We start from the raw sequence: 24210 nt of genomic DNA on the forward strand, positions 1-24210 counted from the left end.
TACCAATGCAGGAGACACAGGTTTGAGCCCTGGTCCAGGAAGATCCCACATGCTGCAGAGCAATTAAGCCTGTGTGCCACAACTACTGAGCCTGTGCTCTGAAGCCCGCGTGCCACCACTACTGAAGCCCGTGCACCTACAGCCCATGCTCTGCAACAAGAAAAGCCACCGCAATGAGAAGCCTACTCACTGCAACTAGAGAAAGCCCACGTGCAGCAATGAAGACCCAATGTAGCTAATAATAAAAAATAAATTTATTAAAAAAAAACTATAGGTGATTTGCTTAAGAGACCATACATTCACAAGCTGTATTTGTGTGTATCTGCTCCATAGGCTTTTGGTAAAAATTCAACAGTCATTGAACATCTGCTATGCTCAAGTCATCTTGGGGTTTACAAAGCTGAATGAAATGTGGTCCTTCACGTTTGAGCCTTGGTGTGTTATCTTATCTGGAAGCAGTTGCTTTTTAACAAGAGGGTAACAACCCTAGTTTCATATCAGCAGTACCTGCTGAGCTTGTTAAAAATACATCTGCCCAGGCCCCAGCTCTTAGCTTAGGGAAATTCTGATAATAGTCAGGGCCCATGATGCCTGCAGTTTTAACAACAAGCTCCCCACATGAATCTGATATGCAAACCAGGATTAAGAAACACTGCTTTAAGCTAAGAAAGGACTAATTGCAGGAGTTTAGCCACAAGTAAACCAGGTGGATGCCCTTGAAATCTACAAAGTGAGCAGCTGGCTAAAGTCGTTTATAAGGGTGTTTCTATTTCCACTGATTCAGAATGGATAGTTACAGTCTGAAGAGCATCCTGGAGAACAGGGTTGGGCCCAATCTTCTCTGTAAAACACCTGGAACAAGAGTGCTGTAGAGGAATAAGATAGCTACAGCCAAAGGCCATCTTCAAAGTCTTCACAAACACTCTGTTCTTATTTTTATCTCACACAAAATATGGTTATTTGTGTAAATTTTCTCCTTCACTAGATTGGAAAGTATTCCAGAGCAGGAGCACTCTTTTTTCTTTCTCTAGTGAAGGAACACAGTAACCCACACATAATAGCTGTTTGACAGGTGTTTGTTTTGAATTCTTCTCATCCAAATCCTGAGGTCTGACCAGGATATATTTGCATATACCCATAGTGGATATTTATAAATATCCATAAAAGTATATATTTGTTTATAAAACATTTCAGTCGCGCAAAATAATACGTAACATACATACTGAAGAAAGAACAATAATAAAACAAGCACCCATGGACCCACATCCCAGTTTATGACATAGGACGTTGCCAATACCCTTGAGGTCTCTTGTTGAACTAGATCCTATCGAACAGCTCCTGAAATTTAAATCAGAATGCGTGCATTCAATCATTGACTGATTGGCTCATTCATTTGCCAAATGTGCCTAAGTGTCAGAATCGATGTAGACGAGGTGGTTATTTCTTCTGTTGGAGTGGGAGAGGGGCGTCAAAAGTGACATAAACTCTTTCCAGAAGTGTACAGATTGTCTTTGCTGCAAGCGGCCCTAACCCCGCCTGGCCCTCCAGAGCGGCGTGGTTTCTGAGTGTGGACACTTTGGGCAGAAACTACTGGTCCCGGCAGTCCACGGGGCGAGTGGGCGGAGCCGGGGCGGGGGAGGAGGCGGGGGCCGGGCGAGAGGGGGCATTGTGTCGGGAGCGCGAGGCTGCATTTGTCTGCTCGAGGTGCTGGCAGAGCGAGCGTTGAGTTCGCCGGCGTTGAGCTGGAAGTGTCAGCGGCGGCCACGGTCCAGGCGGGAGACTGAGTCGGAGCAACCACGCGCCCGCTGGCCGCTATTACTGGCAGGGGGTGGCGTGCCAGCGAAGCAACATGCAGATAGGCGCCCGGCGCCCTGACGACCCCTCCCGAGAAAAGGAGGCCGGGGCGGCGCTGGGGCGGCGGGGAGCATGAGGGAGGCCGGGGGGCGGCTTGGCTCGGAGCGCTGCTAGAGAGCGGCGCGCGCTGCACAGTCGCCGGGGCGCAGCGGAGGGCGGGGAGCCGGGCAGGTCGCGCCAGCGCTGGGAGCCGGCCGCCGGGAGCTGTTCTGATTTCCGACGCGGACGCAAGGGGCCCGGAGCAGCCCCTGGCCCCGGTGTGCAGCCAACATGGGCAACGCCGGGAGCATGGATTCACAGCAGACCGATTTCAGGGCGCACAACGTGCCTTTGAAGCTGCCGATGCCCGAGCCAGGTGAACTGGAGGAGCGATTTGCCATCGTGCTGGTGAGTGCGCGGCGGCGGCCGGGAGCAGGGCCCCGGGCCCCCGACCAGGCGGTGCAGCTGACCCCCGCCCCCTCCCCTTCTCCCGGCGCCGGGAGCGAGCCTCCTGTCCCAAGGGGGAGGCTCCCACCTCGCCCATTGTGGCCTCCCCCGCCTCCTCTCCGCCCTCCTCCGAGCCCCCCGCGCTCGGCCTTCTCGGCGTCCCGGGATGGGGCCGGGGGCTCGGCGCTGGCTGCCTGGCGGGTCGGCCCTGAACCCATTGTCTGGCGGGAGAGGCACCTCGCAGCGCGTGTGCCCGGGAGGTGTGGCGTGGGCGTGAAGGGAAGGTAGCGCGGGCCGGGGAGGAGGGGGCGGCGAGCTGCTGAGGCTTTTTGTTTAAGAAAAAAAAATTCGCGCAAACCCCGAGTCCTCGAGGACGTCCAGCGGGCGCCCAGCCCGGGTCCTGAGGGGTGCGGGGCAGATGGGCGCATGCGGCCGGCCAGGGGTGCCGCGCCGCGCTGCGCTGTGCGGGAAGGCGAACTTGGAGGTGGACGTCGCGGCTTGGCCGAGGGGAGCTCCCCCAAAAGGGAAAGAGAAGGAACCCCGCGCGTGGCGGTGCGGCACCCTCGTCCCTAAGCGAGGAGGGGGACATCAGGCGAGAGAGAAGCTTCGTCTCGGCGCGTTTCTTTTGGTCTTAAATGTTAAAACCACAAAAATGTGCAGTTTTGCGGGGACGTGTTGCGAGCTGACCTGACTCCAGGGGCGACCCCTCCCCTCCCCTCCCCCAGCACACCCAGCCAAGTCTCTGACTCCCTCCCGAAATCCGCTTCTCCTAGCTTTCCAGCTTCGCAAACCTGAGACATTGAAGACTCCCTTCTTTCTCCCTTTCCTGCTGGGACTAAGTTTCTGGGCGCTTCCCAGCCAGAGACTGTCAGTGCTGTGAGCTCAGGAGGGTGTGGCGGCCTCCCCCCTCGACCCAGCCAGAATCTGTACTGCAGTTGGTCCCCAGACTTTGATTTTTAGTGTCCTAGCCTCTTTCAAGGGGTGTTGGGAGGGAAACAGGCAAGATTGGAAGCGTTTCTAATACTTACTCTTGTAGCCTCTTCCTAGCTAGTAATCTCTACATTCTACAGTGCTAGGCAGCAAGAGAAACTTGTGCTGAAGTCAGTCGAATTCTGCATCTGTGTGCGGGTTTTGGGCATGTAACCTGACAACTTTGGGAATCGACCAGAGTCTGAACGCTGGGACGTTTAAATTGCCTTTCCTCAGGCCTTTAAAAGGGGCTGGTTTGATATGGGGAGTAGTGTTCTGGATGGCATATTCGCTTTGTGCTCTGTGGAAGAAGAGGCCACAAGCTTTTTCACACCACCTGGAAACTCTGGTGTGGCAGTAGGGAGATAGATGAGGTTGCCTGTCTTGCTTTGCATGGTCTGTGATCTCCCGCAGCTGCTCCCACTGTTGTGCAGAATGAGACACTCTGAAATGAAACAGCATAGGCTTAATTACTTCTCAAGGCAGCCTGGGTGCATACTTGACCTGTCTTTACAGGGACAAACCTTTTTAATTCAAAATCCTCTTCCTACCAGACAACATAGTTCTTACCTCTTAGCTCTGGGTTTTTTGTGTTTCCATCCATGCTGTGCTGGGGTGTGTGTATGTGTGTGTGTGTGTGTGTGTGTACATGTACGTGTACACTTGAAGTGGGAGGGCCAGTGACACAGGAAAACCAGATAATAACAATAATGCAATTAAATTCTCAACTGGGATAGCATGTTTTGCATGAGCTTTCCCTTACCCTGCTGATTAATGACACATGGTATGAATTACTCTTTAGAAAAAAAAGTCCCATCCTTAACATGGTGGGTTTGTGTTACTATTAAGTCTAGAAGTCACAAATTCAGTGTGTAGAAATTCATGATTCTATATCACATGCTCTTTGGGGCAGTGGTTGGTCGTGTGGCTACTTTTACTCTACTGTGTCACACACAAGTACTGGATGCGGTTCCTTAATTGCTTAGAATATTTTAAGCCTTTCAAAACAAACAAACAACAAAACCAAAAAATACCAGGCTGACCTTTTTTGGATTAAAACAAAGGTTTTGGGAAAGTCTCAGCTTGGGGGCCCTCTTGTTAGGGATGCACTTGGACGATTAACTTGGTGTTTCATGTAACACTCCCTGGTCAGCTCCAGCTGCTCTTTGGAGTAAGCTGTAAGAAGAGTTAAAAGGAATCATCTTTATGGGCTGATAGAAGTACAGAGTTATGGTGACTTTTCTAGTGGTCAGTTTTTTTCTAAAGTTGTACATGTGATGCTCTCAACTGTGCTTTTCTTCATGAATTGCTTAAGAAATAGATCAAACCATTTAATTCTGAAGATCAAGCTTGAAGGACAGATTATAGGTGGTAACGTTTAAAGTATATATATATGGAGGAATTCTCTGCCCTGAGACAATGGGAATACTGTGGGCATTATTGATACTAGTTTTATTTCCTATATGATAAAGATCATATAAGTGTTTGGGGAGGAAAACAGGATAGTAATACTGTACAGGAAAGTATACAAGCACCTCATTGTAAATATGGCTTACATCAATAATTGGGCCATTTCAGGCATGGAAAACAATTCCTCTCACCTCACCAAGCTCTAGATTAAAGCATTGGGGAAGAGTAAATAAAAATTTAAATGACAGAAGTCCATCTATTTCTGGAGAATCTTAAGAGATGAAACCTACTCAGTGACTGTCCCCCACCACCCCCATCGGTCCACATGAGTTAAATCGTATGTATCTAAAAAATTAGTGGGCATGAATGGAAGGATGAGAGAGTAAAAGATTGCTGAATAAAGCCCGCATGCAGCAGTGAAGACCCAGTGCAGCCCAAAATACATAAATAAAAATTAAAAAAAAAAGATCAGTGGAGGGGGATAGACTTTAAAAAAAGGGTTTTTAAATAGTAAAGAAAATGAGATTTTTTTTTTTTTTTTTTTTTTTTCGGTACGCGGGCCTCCCACCGCCGTGGCCTCTCCCTTTGCGGAGCACAGGCTCCGGACGCGCAGGCTCAGCGGCCATGGCTCACGGGCCCAGCCGCTCCGCGGCATGTGGGATCTTCCCGGACCGGGGCACGAACCCGTGTGTCCCCTGCATCGGCAGGCGGACTCTCAACCAGTGTGCCACCAGGGAAGCCCAGAAAATGAGATTTTTGAGTAGAGATTTGAGTTACTGAACTTCCTGTAATTAATGACTAGTAAAAATTGGATCCAAATCTTAGGAGTTTCATTCTCCTGAGGAGTCTTCTCCCTCCCTGAACTTGTCTTCAGCATCATTACAATAGTAACTATAAAACTTATATTTAAGGGAAAAGATTACTGACTCCTTGTATACACTTAACTATTTGCATCCTTGGACCTGCCTGTCAGGTAGAGCCATAAGGTGATATGCCTTTGTGTGTGTAGGATGTTTCTGTTACACTCTTCCATGGAAGTGTTTCATAAATTATAAATTCAATCATCTGCTTCAATCTTTGTTCCTTTAAGGTGTATATATTTTGTGTATTTTACAAGTAATATTTGTCCGTGTTTTTTGGGTCCCACACATTTATAATTATCTAAATGGCTCTCCATTGTATTTGTTAAATATTGTCTAATTGTTGGGAATACACACACAAATACTCCAATGTCCTTTATTCTTAAAGATGATGCTATGAAGGTGATTTTGGGTGTGGTGAACAATTGATGGTCTTTGTCCAAAAATACCTCTTTGGACATTAGATGCTCTGTATATTGTTCACTATTTTTTGGCTTGCAGTCACTGTTTACAATTTAAAATGTAAGCCCCTCAATCCCATTGTCGAGGAGCTGTCCTAAGGATCCTTTCTGAGTTTCAGAGGAAAAGATAATTGTAAGCCCCCCATCCTGGCTGCCATATCTGTGTGATAGCAGATGTCAGGCTGCTCTGCAAACAGATTAAAAAAGATTAGGAAGTGATGGTTTAGGGCCGTAGTATCTTGTGTTTAACACCGGGAACTACTTTGGTGTTTGATTAATTTGAGTCAGTTTCCTTTTCAGTTTTTTTTTTTCTTGCCCTGAGTTTGAATGTAGTGACTGTACTTAGGAAAAAGTGGGAACATTTTCTGAGCATCTACTATGAGTGTGCCCTGCACTTCCATGTTCTCATTTAAAACTCACAGTAACTCCAGCTATCAGTAACATTATAGATGAGGAAATAAAGATTCCCTAAGTTGCCTGAGGCCATGCAGTTATTAGATAACCAGTCTAGGGTTTTTAGCCAGATTTGGAGATCTCCTCCCCTACCCCCCACCCGCCCCCATTATATTATGCTTCCTTAGGCTTAGAACTGGAAAGAAAGAGTGAAAGAAAAAAAAAAAAGGTCTGGAACTAGCAATAAAGCTGTTTAAAAAAAATTCTAAATCTGGTAAGTGCAAGTTTCAAACTATAAAGCTGGCAGAAATTTCTTCGAAGCGACCCAAGTGCACTGTACTTGATGTTTCTCTTTAGATGACATCCGTTTTGGCATCTTCACTGTGCTGTTCTATTTTCAGGCATGGAGTTAAATATTGATTTGGTCCAAAAGTGTACTCTTCAGTTTTTCCTTTCAAGGCAGTCTTGAACTACCTTAGTTGGGAAGTCCAGGTTTTCCACATCAGAGGGGAGAGGACAACCCATCAGTATAGTGCACAAGCTCCAAATGTAATTACTTGTGAAAAGGACGAGGAAGGTCAAGTTTTAACATTTAAATCTATTTCCCTCTGCAAGGTGTTGTTCCCTTTCAACCATTTCCAAGGAGAGCTTTTGCCATGAAGTCTGCTGAGCAGTTGGATGGGTAGGTGTGTAGTTAGGCCATCATCAGATGCGCGCTGATTTGTTTTTTCACTTTTCTCCAGTTGAGAGGGAAGGGGGATGGAGAAGGGGGATGGATGGAGTGTTGTGCTTTGAGCTGTTACAGCCTCATCTAGGCAGTAACCCCTGAGTTGTTTTATTTTCCAGAGCGGGAATATATGCTTAGGGCGGTGCCTTTCATCATTATCAGGGTGCATTTCCCCCCTAATAATACCAATTAAAAGTGTGAAGATATATTTGGGTATTTAGGATAGAAGATGATCAAAGGCTATTCTCTGAATTGCAAATGCTTGGCTCCATTGAGAGATAGGCAGCCCTGTAAACAGATGAGATGCGGGGGAGAGAAGGTATGCATGCCCTTAAGTGATAAGAATTACTTTCACCTGCGGCCTTTCATTTAGCAAACAGCATTGACTCCAGGAGTGGGAGACCTAGTTTCTAGAATCACAATCTGCATCAACTTGGGCACCTCTTTCCTGTGATCCTCGGTTTTCTTCCTCTGTAAATGGGAATACAGTTTGACAGAACTGTTAGGATAGTCATAAGATTTTTGAAATCGTAGCACTTGGAAGCGTAAAACTTCTGGAACATGATATATTGTGAGCCATTAGCTGACTTCTCGTTTTGAAGATGTTTTGTGTAGAAAAGTGTGTAGCTGTATTCTGTCTGATCTAGAGAGTAGAATTTCCAGGGTCAGTGACCGAAAGTCACATAAGCATAAGGAAAAGTGTTCTAATATTTAGAGTTGTCAAAAAATGGAGACTGAGCTTTCCATTAGAGTTGCTTAGACAGAAGTTGTATGAAAAATGCTGATAATTGGAAGGTCTTTCTAAGCCCAGGCTCCAGCAAGTTCATGGCTTGCACGGTGACTTTCTTGAGGTGAGTCTGCCACATGCAGGTTTTGGAAAAAGAGTTACAGCACCTGAGAATGGAGAAGGGTCTCCTTGGAGGCTCCTCCTGGGCTCAAAGAAGAGAAAAAGTAGTGTAGGCTCATGCTTGTTCTAGAAATTTATTCGACTTTACAAAAACTGTTGCCTGAAGGGCTTGGTCTTCATGAACTGTGCTCTTCTTTTCATCCTTAGGGCTTGGGGAATAAGGACAAGGTGAAGTGGGCTCCCTGTCCCTTGTATCTGAGGAAGTAATATATAAAAAAAGTGGCTAATTAAAGAGGCACTGATTCCAGAAGACACTCTCTCCATTGCAAGAGAGCAGTGGTACCTGGACTCCTCTTAGAAACAAGGCAGTGAATCCCTATAAAAGAACAGACTGGACTTGCTTAGAAGGGAGCGTGGGTTCCCAGCTGTGCAGCTGCTTGGTGGACCCACTCTTGTAGAGTGGCTCTTCCACTCTACAGTGGGGGACCTTTCCTACCTTCCTCCATTGCAGGAACTGAGATAGGTGGTTTCTGTAGACAGGCTCATGCACCTTCTTGGTTCTCACCTACTTGAGCACTGCAGGCAGAGGTAACTCATCTCTTGTCTTCCCTTTAAGATGGTATCTGCTCAGACTGCAGGGTGATCTTCCTTCCCCAGTCACCGCATCCTCTTCTCCAACGCCCCTTACCGCCTCCCCCCACCCCGTCCTTTCAACACAACACCAAGGACTATGCAGTTTCTGGTGGATATAATTTGGAAGGGATGTCTAGGGAAGAGCTGGTAGGTCAGAGAGCTGTTTCATGAACTGTGATTCAACCGAGGCCCACAAATGTGGACCAGGATGGCTCAGAATCCCTAAATTGGGAAACACTAACTCCGTACTTGGAGGTATGGTGGTATATGTTGTAAACAGATAGCAGTGGACTTTCTTTTCACACTCTTAAAAAACTGACCAAGAAAACATGACCAGTGGCATCAGAGCTCATGGTCTGGCCCCTTATCGCAAACTTTTTATAGTTTCTAGGGCACACCAAAGCTGTTCCCCTGGTCACATCTTCAGCATTCTTGTGCCACCTGGGACTGGCTTCAGTGACTCTTATTTCACATGTAACCTTAGTCCACTTTTGTTCTTTGCTGAAGAAGCTTTGTTGCATTGATAAGCTGCTGCATCCATCACCACAGAAGCTGAAAACTTTGAGGTGTTTACACCTTGCTATCTCCAGGGGTAATCTCCCTTGATTGACCTCCATATGGTAGATGGTACGCCTGGCCTGGTTTATCCTAAAAACTGGTTGGCTTTGGGAAAGGTGTCAAGTCGTTCACACTTTGGCCCCTTGCCTGGTGCTGGTCAGTCACCTATCTCAGTTCCTGCCTTGAGTTGAGGATTTGCTCAGGAACCTGCCTTCTCTTTTGTTTTTCTTTTTCCCTTGGAAGTTTGGCTGAGCACTTTATTCAGGTAGGTGATGAAGGGATTGACAGGCTAAAGTGGTGCTTCTCAAACTGGGCTGCATATCAGCATCACCTGGAACCCTCAAAAACAGATGTTTGGGTCCCACTCCCAGAGATTCTGATAAGTTTGTCTGGAGTGTGACCTGGGCATCAGGATATTTTAAAGCACCTTAGGAGATGTGAGCGAGCAGCCATGATTCAGAAGCCATGTGCTAGAGCAGTTTTTCCCCTTTCCCTACCTGCCCCAAAGACCAAGCATAAGAGTTAAAACCACAGCAAAAATTTAGAGAAATTAAGCAAAGTTGAGAAAGGTTAAAAAAAAAAAAAAAAAAAGCTCTTAAAGACATTTGATCCAACCAAAAGCACCAAGATGAGAAATACAGAAGAGATGGATCAAAGCCTGTTGAATGTTAGATTCATTTAACTATGCATTTAAGAAATGACCATAATGAAAATTTGCAGGGAAAGTTCTATATATTATAGCTAAAGAGTGATCAGTGACCCTGAAGTGTACTTCTGGGGCAGACCAATCAATAAATCACTTGTATTTTTGCTTAGGCCTCTATTCTCAAGCCTAACGTTTGTTGGTTCAGTGCAGGCCTTTTGCTTTGATCTCTGGTTTTACCACTTACAAAGACTGGATGAGCTTGGCTTCCCGGAGTGAAATTCAAATACACTTGTGAAATGTAAACAACATTCATTTATTAAGAATCCTATAATCACGGCAAATTGGCATGCTTATATGAGCAATTAGCTTTGAGAATAGAAAGATAAATAGGTTGCTAGGTCAAGAATGAGCTGGTTGTTCTCAGTGCAAGACTCTGGTTATTCCTTTAATAGTTATAAGCAAATAGACATTCCCCTTATTCATAATCTTTAACAATTGTGGTTTGGGGTTAGAGGGACAGTGTATGTGGTTTTCTGAACTGAGAGGATAGCAGCAATTGTCTCATTTTCATCTAGAAATATAAATCTTTCCAGGAAATGTAGGTAGTTGGTTTATGAGCAGATGAAACTTTCTAGTAATTGGGACAGGGCAAAAGAAGGCATGGATTTAGATGGGAATATTAAAGAATAATGGAGTTTTACTTTGGTGGGGAAGGTTAAGAAGATGACTTTTACAGTGGCAGAAAGATTGAAAATCTCATCTGCCTTCAGCGAACAATGATCTTGTGTGTGTGTGTGTGTGTGTGTGTGTGTGTGTGTGTGTATGTATGTATAGAAGGAAGCCTTAGGATAACTAACAGTAGGAGAAGTTGGATAGAACATGATTGGACCTGCACCATGGCAACATTGCTCTGTGAATTCAGTACCACTAAATGTCTTATTTGTGAAAGCTGGGGAACCAGCATGGAAAGGTGATGAATCACGTGAATAGCTTTGTAGGTCACTTTGAGTTCTGGCCCTCTCAGTCCACAATATGGTCAGCCTTATGGTTCTTCTAAGGAAGCTTTTCCTCTTTAGTGACAATCTTGACTAATTAGGATTCTTTATCCCCAAGGACTTCTGCCTGATGAACCTAGGAAGCCAATTCAGTCCAGATGTCTTGGGACTAGGATGCTATAAACTTGGAAGTGGTGATTCTACAGGCCTAACACAAAATCATGATTCTATTGCCAACTAATCAGGCCATCTAGATGCAAACCTGGAGAGACCATTTAGAACTGTGTGGCCTCCTAGGTTTGTGGAACCATTCAGCCTGCCAGTGTTCAGCTTCTTCAGTGTCCTTTCACTGTAAAAGTTTTGAGTCTCGGGATAGGCTTTTTGGAAAGCATTTATTTGGATTAGAAATCTTCAGATGACCTGTGAATTTACCAGGTCATGGTCTTCATTTAATGGAGTAATTCTTTAACATTAGACATCTATATTTTCTTTCACCAATAATTGTCAGAAGTTCCTTTAATTTTTCTATCGATAACAGAAATTTAAAAATTCATCTTTTTGTTGTTCTCTGGGATGATATCTCCTAATCATCCTTAAAGTTGTTTTAATTGTCAAATAATATACAAACAGAAATGGGCCCGTATCGTAAGTGTACAGCCTGATGGACTCTCACAACCTGAACACACTGCTGTAACCAGCCCTGAGTTCAGAAATTGGAATCTCAGTCTCCCTGTTTTTCTTCAAACATGGGTTCACTTGGCTCCTTGCCTCGCCAGCTGCACTTACTTTCCAAGTGCCCCGACTTACGTGGAAGAAAATAGGCCACAGGATTGTGCCTTGTGGTCTGATTCTAAATGATTCTAACCGTGAGGTTTCCACCACTTCCTTCCAGAGATTTCCTCAGTCCGAGGAGGCCTAACCATTAGGAAATATTGACATTACAGTAGCATACCGCTGCTTTTAGTTACATCATCATTGATAACCCTAATGGTATTTTTTTGTATTTGTAGAGTATCTCTGTTTTTCGTAATAGTGAGAAGAACATATTTTGATTTGTATTCCTAGAATAAAGTGTGAAGCAGGGAGGGATTTCCACAGTTGACAATGAGCATTGGCCCTTTTGCGTTTCAGTACTTGGCATTGGGCATAGGTTTTGTGTATTCCCTTTTACACCTAAGTTTCAGCCTTTAGGTTTTGTCACCTTGATGATTCTTTTGAAATATTAAAAAGTATAAGATTGTAAATTTCATCTTCTGGTTCCATTGTCGCATCAAAGCCCTGTTACATTACTGCAGATGTCGATCCAGTTTGGGAGGCTCTTTGGTTGTGTTTGTTGTTAATGGTTTACCTTCCATCGTCTCCTCTGTAACTTCTGTACACACCCCTACCCTCCACTCGCTTTCTCACTGAAGCCATCCACAGTCTGGCCAGACCCATCTTCTTTTCTGTTTCCTTCCTACGCCCCGACGTGGAGATTGCTTTATCTCTGTCCACAGAGCAGGCTTGTACTTTCCCTCCGCTATGCCTTTTCTCACGTGATTCTCTTACATAAGATGTGCTCCCTTGCCTTCTCTGCTTATTGAACTTATATCCAGTCTTCAGGGCTCTTCTGAAATTCCACTTTTTTCTTGTGTCCTTGCAGACCCACATCAGCTTGGGGGAGGTGGGAAAAACGACTCTTCTTTGATCTCTTTATAGTATAAATTATTTCTCTTACTCATGAGGCCCTGGATTAAATATCACCTTGTGGGAGGTGTGACTGTAAAATAAGGGGATGCTTTTTTTTTTTTTTTTAGTGGTATGTGGGCCTCTCACTGTTGTGGCCTCTCCAGTTGCGGAGCACAGGCTCCGGACGCACAGGCTCAGCAACCATGGCTCACGGGCCCAGCCGCTCTGCGGCATGTGGGATCTTCGCGGACCAGGGCACGAACCCGCGTCCCCTGCATCAGCAGGCGGACTCTCAACCACTGCGCCACCAGGGAAGCCCAGAGATGCTTTTATGTATCGCTTTGTAGTCACTCATTACACTGTCAGCCATCTGTTTATGTCCCTGTTTTATTTGCCAGTTTGCACTGTGGGCTCCTGGAAGGTAAGGATCACACCTTAAAGGCCCTGGAAGCTTCTCCTTATCCAGCACAGTGCTTGGCCCAGGGACGGGTCTTAGCAGATAATTAATAACTTGATCAGAGAATGGTGCCCCCTGAAACAGGCCCAGGAATTGAGTAGCTGCTCAAAGAACCTATCTAACTGGCCATTCTGGGCTGACTGTTAATTGCACATAGCTTGCCTTTGTGTTGAAATGACACTTTGTCACAGTTTGTCACTCACCTTGGTATTCCCCATATCACTTGACTTTAGTAGGTGCCCAAGAACACTAAGCATTCAGAGATGATAAGTTGGAATCGTGCTATTGCCTGACTCCTTTTGGAAAACTGGTGAATTAGGAGAAGAGGGGGAGGGCAGTGGAAGTGGCCAAAGGAAATTCGTGGTTTTTCACTGTCACTAAGCCAGATTGGTGTGTCATGATGTGCTGTCATCAAGTGAGTGAGTGGTAGCACTGTGCCATGGGGGTAAAGTAAAACATCCTTCACGATAGTCCCTTTGTTATTGGGAGTGAGGCAGGTTTCAGTGAACAGCATTCCTTATTTTGGCATTTTAGTGCTTTGCTGTTTGCAAAGTGCTTGCAAATGATCTTTTGTGATTCTAAGAGTTCTTAATAAATGAGGCAAATAGGGTCTGAAGGTATGTGGCTTGAAGTTACAGAAGAAGGTGGTGAGGTTGGTGAGCCCATCCTAGGTCCTCGGTCACTAAAACTCCAGGGGCATTCCAGTGTCAAATAAGACACTGTTTATGTTTTCTGTGCTTTATAAGCATTATCTTTGCTCTTGGCCACCCTCGGAGGAAGATACTATCTTCCTTTTCCAAATGAGGCGGTGGGGCTCAGAGGGGTAAGGTAGCTGCTCCCAAAGTATGGAGGCAGGATTTGAATCCAGGCCTGTCCGATGAGAGAACTCACTTGTTTCTTCTGCACTGTGTATACTTTCAAGTTAGTTATAAGATGTCATTAAATGTTGGCTTTTTGTTCTTTGTTCTTCATATACCCTCTAGACTAAATTCATTCACACAATGGCTATCCATTGTGAGTCTTGCATCAGTATTGTGATAGATGTACCAAGCTCTGAGGGTTCAGAGAGGAAGTGTCATTTGTGTATTTTGAGTGTTCAGAAACAGCTTCCTTGGAACAGAAAGTAGAGCGATGCCAGCTTGGTCCCAATCACTGCTAGACTGCACTTTTTATTCTACATTGTACAGTTTTACTCACTTGTCACTGCTTAAGAAGGGCTTATACTTTAATCAAACAGTCCAGAAATGTTTATCTAGCAGTTACTATGTGCCAGGCAGTGTCCTGGGCACTGGAGGATGTGGTGCTGCATGAGGCCCACCAGTTGTCTGCCCTCAAGGAGCTTACATTCCAGCGGTGGGAGGGAGTCGGGGGGGTGGGAGGCGGAGCCAGACATGAAATGGACCTGGATTTCCAATGCTGGCAAGTGCTGTGAGGAGAATAAAATAGGACCGTGTGAGGTGATGGCTCTCATTTAAGATCTGAGTGATGGTGAGCAGGCAGGTAAGAGCCCTCAAGCAGGAGTAACCAGGGCTTGATTTGTTTCTCCCCTGCTGGGCCAGGATGGGATTCCTTGGACCCCAGAGCAGCTGAAGGGAACAGCAAGGGGGATGTCGTCGGCCCCGAAGGCTTCAGACTTCACCTATGGGGAAGGCTGGAGGAGGCTGGGACCAGGGTTGCAGGAGTCTGTTTCCTTTGTCATAGCAGAGCTGTTTCTTGTAAGTGGCTCTGTGTAGTCACAGCTCTGCCACTTGTTGAATTCAAAAGATATTTAGCAAATTGCAGTCTTGTCACTGTTCTGGACCCATGAGACATCCAGTTGGGGAATGGTGTATTTGATTAGTGTAGCAGTGCCCTTCTAAGTAAAGGCTCTCTGAAGGCATCCAGTACTTGGAATGGCCCTTTTTATCTGCTTGAAGCCATTGGTTGAAAAGACACTTCTTTGTTATAACTTGCTACTAGCTTGTTGCTCAGATCTTTCCCCTTTTTCTTTCTTTCCTTAATTTTTTTTTTTTAATTTTAAGGGGCATATGAGAATTTTATATAGAGGTTTGAATCAGAAGTTAAGAATAAGATAAAAGTTGGTTTAGATAAAATTATCCCTGAAGTCCCTTAAGTTGCTCATAAAGGTGCAGTATGCACAATTCTGGATGAACAACCCTGGAAAGTAATTCTCAGGCGTGTTAAAGTTTAAAAACCTCTGAGCTTGACTAAAGGAGCAGCCACAGAAGAAAAGTCTCTGTGCAGATGTCAGGATATCCCGACCATTTGGCTCTCAAACCTCCAGCAGTGACCAGAAAATGGGTGGGAACACTACCTTCTTCTTGCCTTAGATTTACTCCATTCAGTATCACATTAAGCCTTTTAATACATATCACTGAATTTGTTTCTTGCGAGGATCTTAAGGCAGGCCTCAAGTTAAATGTGGGTTGGATGCACGGACAGCAGTAGTAACAGTAGAGGTCACTTATTGTGCATTTCTTTAATCATTTCCGTAAACACTAAAGGTGACTCAGGACACCTGAAAGGTAGGGATCACCCCTGTTTCATCTAGGAGAAACTCAGGATTCCAGAAGTGTAAAGGAGCTTGCCTCAGGACACACATTTCTAGGAGGTACTGGAGCTGAAAATCAAACTTTGCTGACTCTAAAGCTATGCTCCTAACATACTGTTTTGACTCTCAGCTAGGAAAATACAATACAAATATGATATGTATAAACATAGTGGTTCAGAGTAAATTGAAAGCCCTGTGAGGATAAGTTCAGTAACTTTTCAGGCTGTTTTAATTTTGTTCGTATATACCCAGAACCAACAGTAACTATATGTCCTTCCAAAAAAAAAAAAAAAATTGAAGATAAAATAAGAACTGGATGAATAAGCCACTGTCCACTGTTGAAATAGTAAAGGCCAACCAAGTAAGCTTGTGATCAAATTGGCTTTTTCTAATAACAGTTGTCCTCTGAAGGCTTTCTGAAGGCTCTCTTTCAGACAACTGTCTCTGAACCTTTGTTTTTTTAAAAAAATGTCCCTAGTAAAATGGCTGTGTTGTTACAGCTTGAAGGCTGTGGAATAAGCCTTTTGATCAGCCCTCAGTGATAACCCACAGACTTGGACTTCCTTGTGAGGGAACAACCCTTATTATCTTGTATTGGTAGGCTTTATGTTGGGGGATTGCTTATTTTTAATAAACAGAGCCCATGCAATCCCATTCACTCGTTCAACAAATGTTTTATTTGGGTGTGTGCTCTAAGCCAGGCACTGTTAATTAAGATGCTGGGACACAAAGGTGCATGAAGCATCATTTCTGCCTTTGAGGATTAACTGCCTAGTGGGAGAGATAGGCAAGAAAATGAAAATAATAGCCTTTTTAAAAAGCATTTATCATATACGTATGTGCTGTGTATATAATGGGCTATAGAAGGGCATGTTAAGGTTAGTCTTGTAACATTTCAGGTAAGCTGATAAATCTTGACAAGTTAATTAATATGGCCAAAAGTTGTAATTCATAAAGTACAGACAAAATGAATTCTGTTCTGTGCCTGAATGCTTAAAGATTCAGGTGTGTGTAAGCGTGCCAACCACTTGGAAGAATCTGGTAAAAAGTCCTAATTCCCAGGGACAACCTTTAAGGTGGTAGAGGATTCTACTCTGAAGAGCAATGGACTAGGAGTCTTCCTCCTCTCGGTTGCAAGCATTGGAAACCAAGGAAATGTCCGCTACACTCACTTTGCTAGAAAGTTGGCAGCCTTCTCTACAAAGCTTATCGTAGGAAGGGATGGCATTGGACCATCAGGACCCAGAATTGGGCATTTGACTGCACTGTTTAAAAAAGGCTTAGTTTAAAAAGCGCTTGTTTCCGAGCATAGGCTTTGGGACGAGACCTGAGTTGGAATCAGGATTTTGCTGCTTACTGGTTGGGTGACCTCTCTAAGCCTGGGTAGACACGCATGTTGTATGAGCTCCAGACCTACCTCTTTGGATTGTTGTGAATATTAACTGACATTGCTTAGTCTGGTAAAGTTGTGGCACTCAGGGACACACTTCCCCAAAAGTGGTGGCTCTGATTACTTTGTACCCTTTTAATCTGCCTTTATTAAAGCCCTGACTTGAGGGGCTAGGCTGTGGACTCTAACAGGGCTCCCGTGAATCTCACGGATAACTTTAGTGAAATCGTTATCAGCCACAAATGTGACGAGCACCTGGAATTGAACTGATGATGGCTTACGGTGGCTTTTCCGCCTTAGATTGCACTTACTGACCTTCTTTCACAAATGAATGTTTCCAAAGGTCTGGTCCATTGGTGTGCAGCCTCTACTTGGGTATTTTATCCTGACTCCTGTATGTTTTGTCCTATCTAGGAAAAAAAAAAGCCTGTTGTTTCAGGGCATTGGATTGTTCCATTTCAGAGCCAGTGGAGGTGTTAGCATCTTCATAACTGGGGCAGAGGACCGACATGCAGTGTACTGACTGCAGTGTGACTGCCAGGCAGCTAGTTCAGATGAGAAAATATGTTCAAGGTTGTGACCATCTGGGCCTTGAAGAAACTGCAGTTGATGTTTTGTTTGGCTCCAGCTTTAATCTGGGATGGATGGAGTCATTCGGACTTTATTCTGATTCCAGTAGTGGCAAAAAAAAAGGATTTGTGTAACTTGTGTAGATGGCCTTCTGTTTGAGATAAGAGCATTGTCCAATAAAAGTTGTGTCCTTGTTTCAAATCAAGAATACAGTGCCACCTGACTCCATCTAGGAAACAAAGTCATAAGTCATTACACGTTGCAATACCCCAGTAACCCCTTGCTGTATTTTTTCTCTAGAAGGTTCCTTATTATCTGTTTGATTATCTATTATCTACACAGTAAATCTTGCTGAATTATACAGAGCTTATGAAACTGAGGCCAGTCCCAAACCAGATCAATATACTACCACCATCCTGGAATGAGAGCCTAGAATTTTCTGAAGATGCTTTTACACATTTTTCTTTCTTCATCACTTTCCAGTGAGGAAAATTGCTCTTTTTCTCTCAGCTGATAAATGTCACTTTTGCCCTAAATTTTATAGTGGCATTCTACTTTTTAAAGTTACTGAGGTAAAAGAATATTTGATAGAACTGTCAGACTAGTATGATAACATTGTCTGTGTTCCCAGACCCTTGAGGGTTCTTAAGTCTCATGGGCTGAAGCTATGTGCGTATTTTTCTTGGTGGCCTATTTCCATATCAAATAGGCTTAATTTTTGGATTTTAGTAATGAAAGTATGAACCCAATCTGTCAGGCTTCTTATGCCATTTATTGTAGCCCTTAGTCAGCTTAGGATTGCATGAAAGGAAGTAATAAGCCAACTTTAAGAAGGTCCAGATGAAAAGGATTATAACATGGTACAAAAATATTAGCATGCCCAGCCTAGCCATGTGACTCATTCCTTTTCGAGTATCCACTTTGACAGCTTTTTTGAATCATGCATCAGTCACCATGTTGGTATTTTTGGCAGAGTCCTAGACTTCAGCCTAATGTTCATAATGGTAACTGCCAAAAGTGAACAAAGAGGAAAATTATAAATGAAACATAATAGCATCACAAACATTTATTTTTTTCTTGGGCAGAAACAAAATTGGGAGTTAGATGATGTCTTGTCCATCACTCCCCCCAAGAAAACCACTGCTTTATCCCAATGAAAATAAGACTCTGATGGGTCATCCCCAGTCTTTGGCTATTCCAGCTGTGCTTCTTATGATAGTTTCCATTCAAGAGTTTTCCTTCCCAAGTCCTCTCCCCTATGCTAGGAATCATTCTTTTAGGGCTTAAGGTTTTTCTCCTGATGTTCCGGTGACTAAGCTTGCTTTGGGATTGTTCCACCCTGGACTGCATGTCGTCCTTCTGGGAAGAAACTCCGTGCACTTCAAAGGAGCAGCAGATACACAGGGTGTATCCAGAAATAAAACTCTGACCCTTTGTCTCTCTCCTTTTCATCTCTGTCTCTTACAGGCATCCTTTCCTTCTTTGCAAACAGACCCTTGTAATCGTTGTCGTCTATCCTGCTGTTAAGTGGTTTGCATCACTGCTCCAAATATGTGCTGCAGTTTCATGCAGAAATCTCCTTCCACGCAGTTTAATGCTGTGCAGTGCATGTGTACTTTGCAGCATGTGTACTTCACTATGAGAAATAGTCCTAATGGGTATGTTCTTAATGAAATAGTCCCAACATTACTGAATAGTAGGATGAAATACCCAAAGACCTAAAGAAATACAGTCCAAGCTTCTCTCTCCTCATCTCCTTCCTTCCCCCTTCAGAGCAGACATACCCTGAATTGGCATGTGTCCTTCCTATGCACATTTGGCAAAAATAAATTCCAGTTGTTTGAATTTATAGAAATGGTATCGTAACCCATGTGTCCTTTTGAATCTTTATGCATTTGGTTAGAGAAGGATTCATGTTGATGCATGTAGCTCTAGGTCAATTAACTTTTGAGTCATATTCATTGAATGAATGTACCATAAATTATTTACTGTTGGTCCTCATTATTCGGGGGTTCTAGATTTGCAAGTTTGCCTGTTTGATAAACACTTACTTATAATCCCAAAGTCAGTACTGTGGCACTTTTGTGGTCATTCATGGATCATAGGGTGGTGAAAAATTTGAGTCACCCGATGAGCAATTTCCCAGCTGAGGTTGAACAGTTGACGTTCTGCTTCTTGTTTTTGCTGTCTGTCTACAAGTGTCCTTTCGAGTTCTGTTTAGTGCCATGTTTTTCACATTTTTGTGTGTTTTGTTGGTGATTTTGCTGTGTAAAATGTCCTCCAACTGGAGTGCTGGTGTTCCTGGTCTAGTGTTCCTGAGCGCAAGCAGACTGAAGTGTGCTTATGGAGAAAGTATGCTTGTTGGATAAGCTCTGTTCAGACATGACTTAGAGAGCTGTTGGGTTGAGTTCAATGGTAATGAATCAACAATATATATTACCGTAACTTTAAACAGAAACGCACATAACAGTTTTATGTATTGATGTGACCAGAGGCTCACAGAAACCTAACCCCCTGTAAGATGTACAGGGGGCCATTTCCAATTCATCTTTGATTTTGGTGGGAGTAATTCTTAATATCCAGCTATTTTTATCACCATTTCCAAAGCCATTGAATAGTTTTGGAAGAAGGGGAAAATTTGTGGAGTCTGTTTGACCTTGTTTATTTGCTCAAGTGAGGATTTCACTCCTTCTACAAGAGTTGCAATGATAATTTTTACCACTGTTTGAGGGCTTTCTATGGGCCAAGCCCTCTGTGAGTGCTCCATGTGTATTTCTGAGAATAATTCTGTGGTATTTTAATAATTTACCTAATAAATGGTTGAGCATGATTTGAACTAGGCACTCTTGTCTCCATAGCACACATTCAGCTGTTCTGCTATGTACGCTCTTGGTGAAGATGGAGGGTTAGGGGTGAGGATGGAGTGGGCCTGGAGTAGATATCACTTAGGAAGGTGCCATCCCTTAATAACAAGCTGCAGGCGGTGAACCCAAAGGACTGCTTATTGAAAAGGAATGCCACTATTTGTGTTAATTTCTCACTATCAGTAAGGAGAAACTGCAACTAACACACAATAAAGGGGGTTCTATAAGCCACCAGTAGCATCACCATTCTTCAGAGAGATCTCACTTGTTCCTAGGAAGGCGAATGAACTGAACGAGATTCAGTTCACAGTAAGGTGAATGAGAACAATTGATGTCATTTCTTAGAATCAGTGACTTTTTTCTTATTAATAAATCATCTGTACTTTATCTTCTGGAAGTAAATGTTCATGGCCGACTCTGAAAGAGTCAAGTTTTTTCTTTGAATCATTGTCTTTCTAACTTTTGACTGCAACTGAAGCTACAACACATTTTACATTCATGACCTAATATATACAAGTTCTATAAATCCAAATAAAAAAACAGTTTCATAAAATAATACTTATCTTTACTAAATAGATTATATTCCAGTTTTTATACCACTCTATTCTTTTGAAACATGGTTGTCTTATTTTAGATGGAAAAGATCTGTTATGTGATAATTAAATTCCAGAAATTGTTTGTAATACAATACTGAAGCAACCTGGTCAGGTATCTTTTAACCTCCTTACCTCATTAAAGCCCACACCGAAGAAATTGTTTGCTCTTCAGATTTGATCTTTAGTCTCTTCCTTAGGTCCTTGATGAGTTGCCAATATCTATTCCTTGTGGTTATGCTGAGATTGGAAACATTTGCTTTATAAAATTTTTGACTGCATAATAAACAGTGGAGAAGAATTAAGACTCAAGAGGGTATTGAGAAGAGGCCTTAATTTTAGCAGGTATGTTAATATCTTTGGATCTATAGCCTCATTTTTTCCCCCTAGAAATACATGTCTCTGGAAAATACTATACTTACAAAGTAAAAGAAACATTTTTTATCCTGATAACTTCTGATATATGTTTCCTAGTTTTGCATATGTGATGGGAATCTGGATAATGATAACACAGTTGTACAAATTTTTGTTTGAAATTTAGCTTGACATCTTCAACTTAATTTAAAGTCAGTGAAATGCTTCCCCTAAAATAAAAATGAAAAACCAAAATCACATGTCAGCCTTTTGGGGTGTCTGTGCTAAATTGTTTGTAGGTGATTTCTGGAGCTATATTTTTTGCTTTCTTTCAAGTATGCTTTTAAAGTTTCTGATAACTTTATAGATAATTGTCCTCATTTGTTACGTCTGTGTTGCTATTCACGTCTGCTCCTCTTGACTTCAGTAGGAAAATATATCCTAATGGAAGGTGCTTTGATATTTTGTTTGTGTGTGCCTAAATTTTACATTTGTAGATCTCACAAGGCAGCACCATTCTCAAAAAATCATTACCTTTCCTGAGTTTCTGTTTCACAGTTTAACTGTGAGGGCCGGAGACTTAAACCCAGGGATTTTTTTTTTTTTTTCCTTTTCACCGCTGCGGCCTCTCCCGCTGCGGAGCGCAGGCTCCGGACGCGCAGCCGCAGCGGCCATGGCTCACGGGCCCAGCTGCTCTGCGGCATGTGGGATCCTCCCGGACCGGGGCACGAACCCGGGTCCCCTGCATCGGCAGGCGGACTCCCAACCACTGCGCCACCAGGGAAGCCCTAAACCCAGGGATTTTAATCCCAGCTATGCCAGCCACATCCCTAAGATCTCCTGTATTTAATTTAACTTCATCATCTGCAAGCAGAAATATATACCTCTCAGAGCATTGATGTGGGATAAATTTTGTAAAGAGCTCGGGTAGAAGGAAATTCTTTTATATGTAATCAAGTGGAGAGAGGAATTACATTCAAAGTCTTGTTACTGTAACATTATCAAATAGAACATAACAGTACATTCAATGTGAATGCTAAACACATTTAAAAGTAATTTTTTTTCTACTAATACAAATAATATATTCTCATGTGGAAGATTAGGAAATGCAGTTTATAAACAAATATAAACATTTCTAATTCCATTGCCCAGAGATAAGCACTATTAACTACTTTGGTGTGTATTGTTCCAGTATGGTTTGTTTTCTTGTGTGCATCCACATCATGAACATCTTTTCTTTACTTAGAATTTCTGTGTGCTTGCAAACTGTTACAGTGATAGGCATTTCACAGTTTATTACCTGGTTGCTTATTGTTTGAGTCTCAGGATGGTCTGTCTCTGTCTCTTTTAAATTCCACTCATTGTATGGTATGTGATGAATATCCATGTAGCTGAGTCTTGGCATACATTCTAAATCATTTCCTTAGGATGATGTTGAATACAGTTTAAAGAGGCAGTTCAGAGTGTTAAAAATAAAAAGGGCATTAGGAGAATTAGATTTGACTTTTAACTTTGCCACTAATTGTTGCTGTAACCTTTAAATCACTTTCTTTCCTGGGCTTCATTTTCTTTCTCAGTAGCAGGTAAAATGAGCTAACTCCGGAAGGGAATTTTAATTCTGACTGCAGTCATTTGGGCTATTTTATAGCGAAGGAAACTAGGACTTAAATGGACTCCAGTGTCTCTGCTTCTAATGAACTCTGTTTGGTAGTTTACTCTTTTTTTTTAAAGTGATATAGGAGGTACTGAGCAGCCTGTGGTGCTTTGAGTCATCATCTTCAATAATTGATTATGATTAATTGTGTCTGAAGCTAAGCCTATTCTGACTTCAGGAAACCCCTTCATTGACAAAATTTCACTTACTAAGTTATTGCTTAGTTTAACATTTCTTTCAAAGTTAGAGTCTCATCTCCTGATGAATGGAGATATAAAATGTGGGATATCCGTACAGTGGAATATTATTTGGCTGTAAAAAGAATTGATGTATTGATCATGCTTCAACATGGATGAACCAAGGAAACACTATGCAGAGTCCAAGAAGCCAGCCACAAAGGACCACCTATCATGGAATTCTATTTGTAGGAAATGCCTGTAATAGGCAAGTCTATAGAGTCAGAAAGTGGATTAGTGGTTGCTTAGGGCTGGGCGAGGCAGTGGCCTGGGAGGGAGTGTTATGTTGGGCCATAGCTACAGGGGACAAGGTTTCTTGTGGAGGTGTTAACAGTGTTCTAAAATTGATTGTGGTGATGGTTGCACAACTCTTGAATATACTAAAAACTGTTGAATTGTATAGTTTAAATGAATGAATTGTGTGGTATGTGACTGATGTCAGTAAAGCTGTTACCAAGAAAACCCCCCCCACACAAAAAGTCAGATTCTAAAAACCTTTTGTTTCAAATTTCTAGATGTTTGAATTATAGCTAAATGGAAGTTGATATTAATGTTCTTATGTATTATTTCCTTTCCTGAGAATCTGTTTGAATCTCAGTGTGGGAGGAAGACTGAATTATAAGGCTCTGCTGTTCCCGTTTGGAGTTCCTTTTGGGGGGCTTTTACTAAGATACTAATCTCAGCAGTTTCTCAACTGTCACCTTTATTTCTCGGGGTTTCTGAAGTGCCTGTAGGAAATACTCATTCTGGATGCTTCTGAAGAGTCAGTATTTTGATAGTTTCAGTGGTGGGCTGAGTTTTATATTTGATATCTGATACCTGATAGACAATACTGTTGGTTAATTTTGCCATAGCAGACCCCAAATAGCTTGGAGTTAATTCTTGATCTTTGTTGTTCTTAATGCTGTTTCATTGGAATTCGCAGCCTTGGGTTTTCTAGGTTATTTGCCTGAGGGTAATAATGAGTTGCTCATGAGGTAGTTGCCTGAAGAGCCTCAGATACTGCTCCTCTACTTGGGTACTTTTTCCTTTTAGGTGTATTAATCATGGAAAAGTGAGTTTAGCCAGGGAAGGCGGAAATAGGGGTAAAAATG

The 24210-nt window shown here is 43.0% G+C and overlaps 1 protein-coding gene across 3 annotated transcripts in view; it reads left to right on the forward strand.

The window, feature by feature from the left end:
• Window positions 1–2124: 2124 nt before the first annotated feature.
• Window positions 2125–24210, forward strand: part of FMNL2 (formin like 2) — a gene marked incomplete at both ends in the record, with an annotated part of 311376 nt that continues 289290 nt past the window's right edge. For all 3 annotated transcript variants that reach the window (XM_079710431.1, XM_079710433.1, XM_079710432.1), the window contains one exon: window positions 2125–2241. In XM_079710431.1, the coding sequence (XP_079566557.1) occupies window positions 2125–2241 (117 nt within the window). The remainder of the gene's footprint in view (window positions 2242–24210) is intronic.

Source organism: Hyperoodon ampullatus (genome assembly GCF_949752795.1).
Source record: "Hyperoodon ampullatus genome assembly, chromosome: 8".
Lineage (NCBI taxonomy): Eukaryota > Metazoa > Chordata > Mammalia > Artiodactyla > Ziphiidae > Hyperoodon > Hyperoodon ampullatus.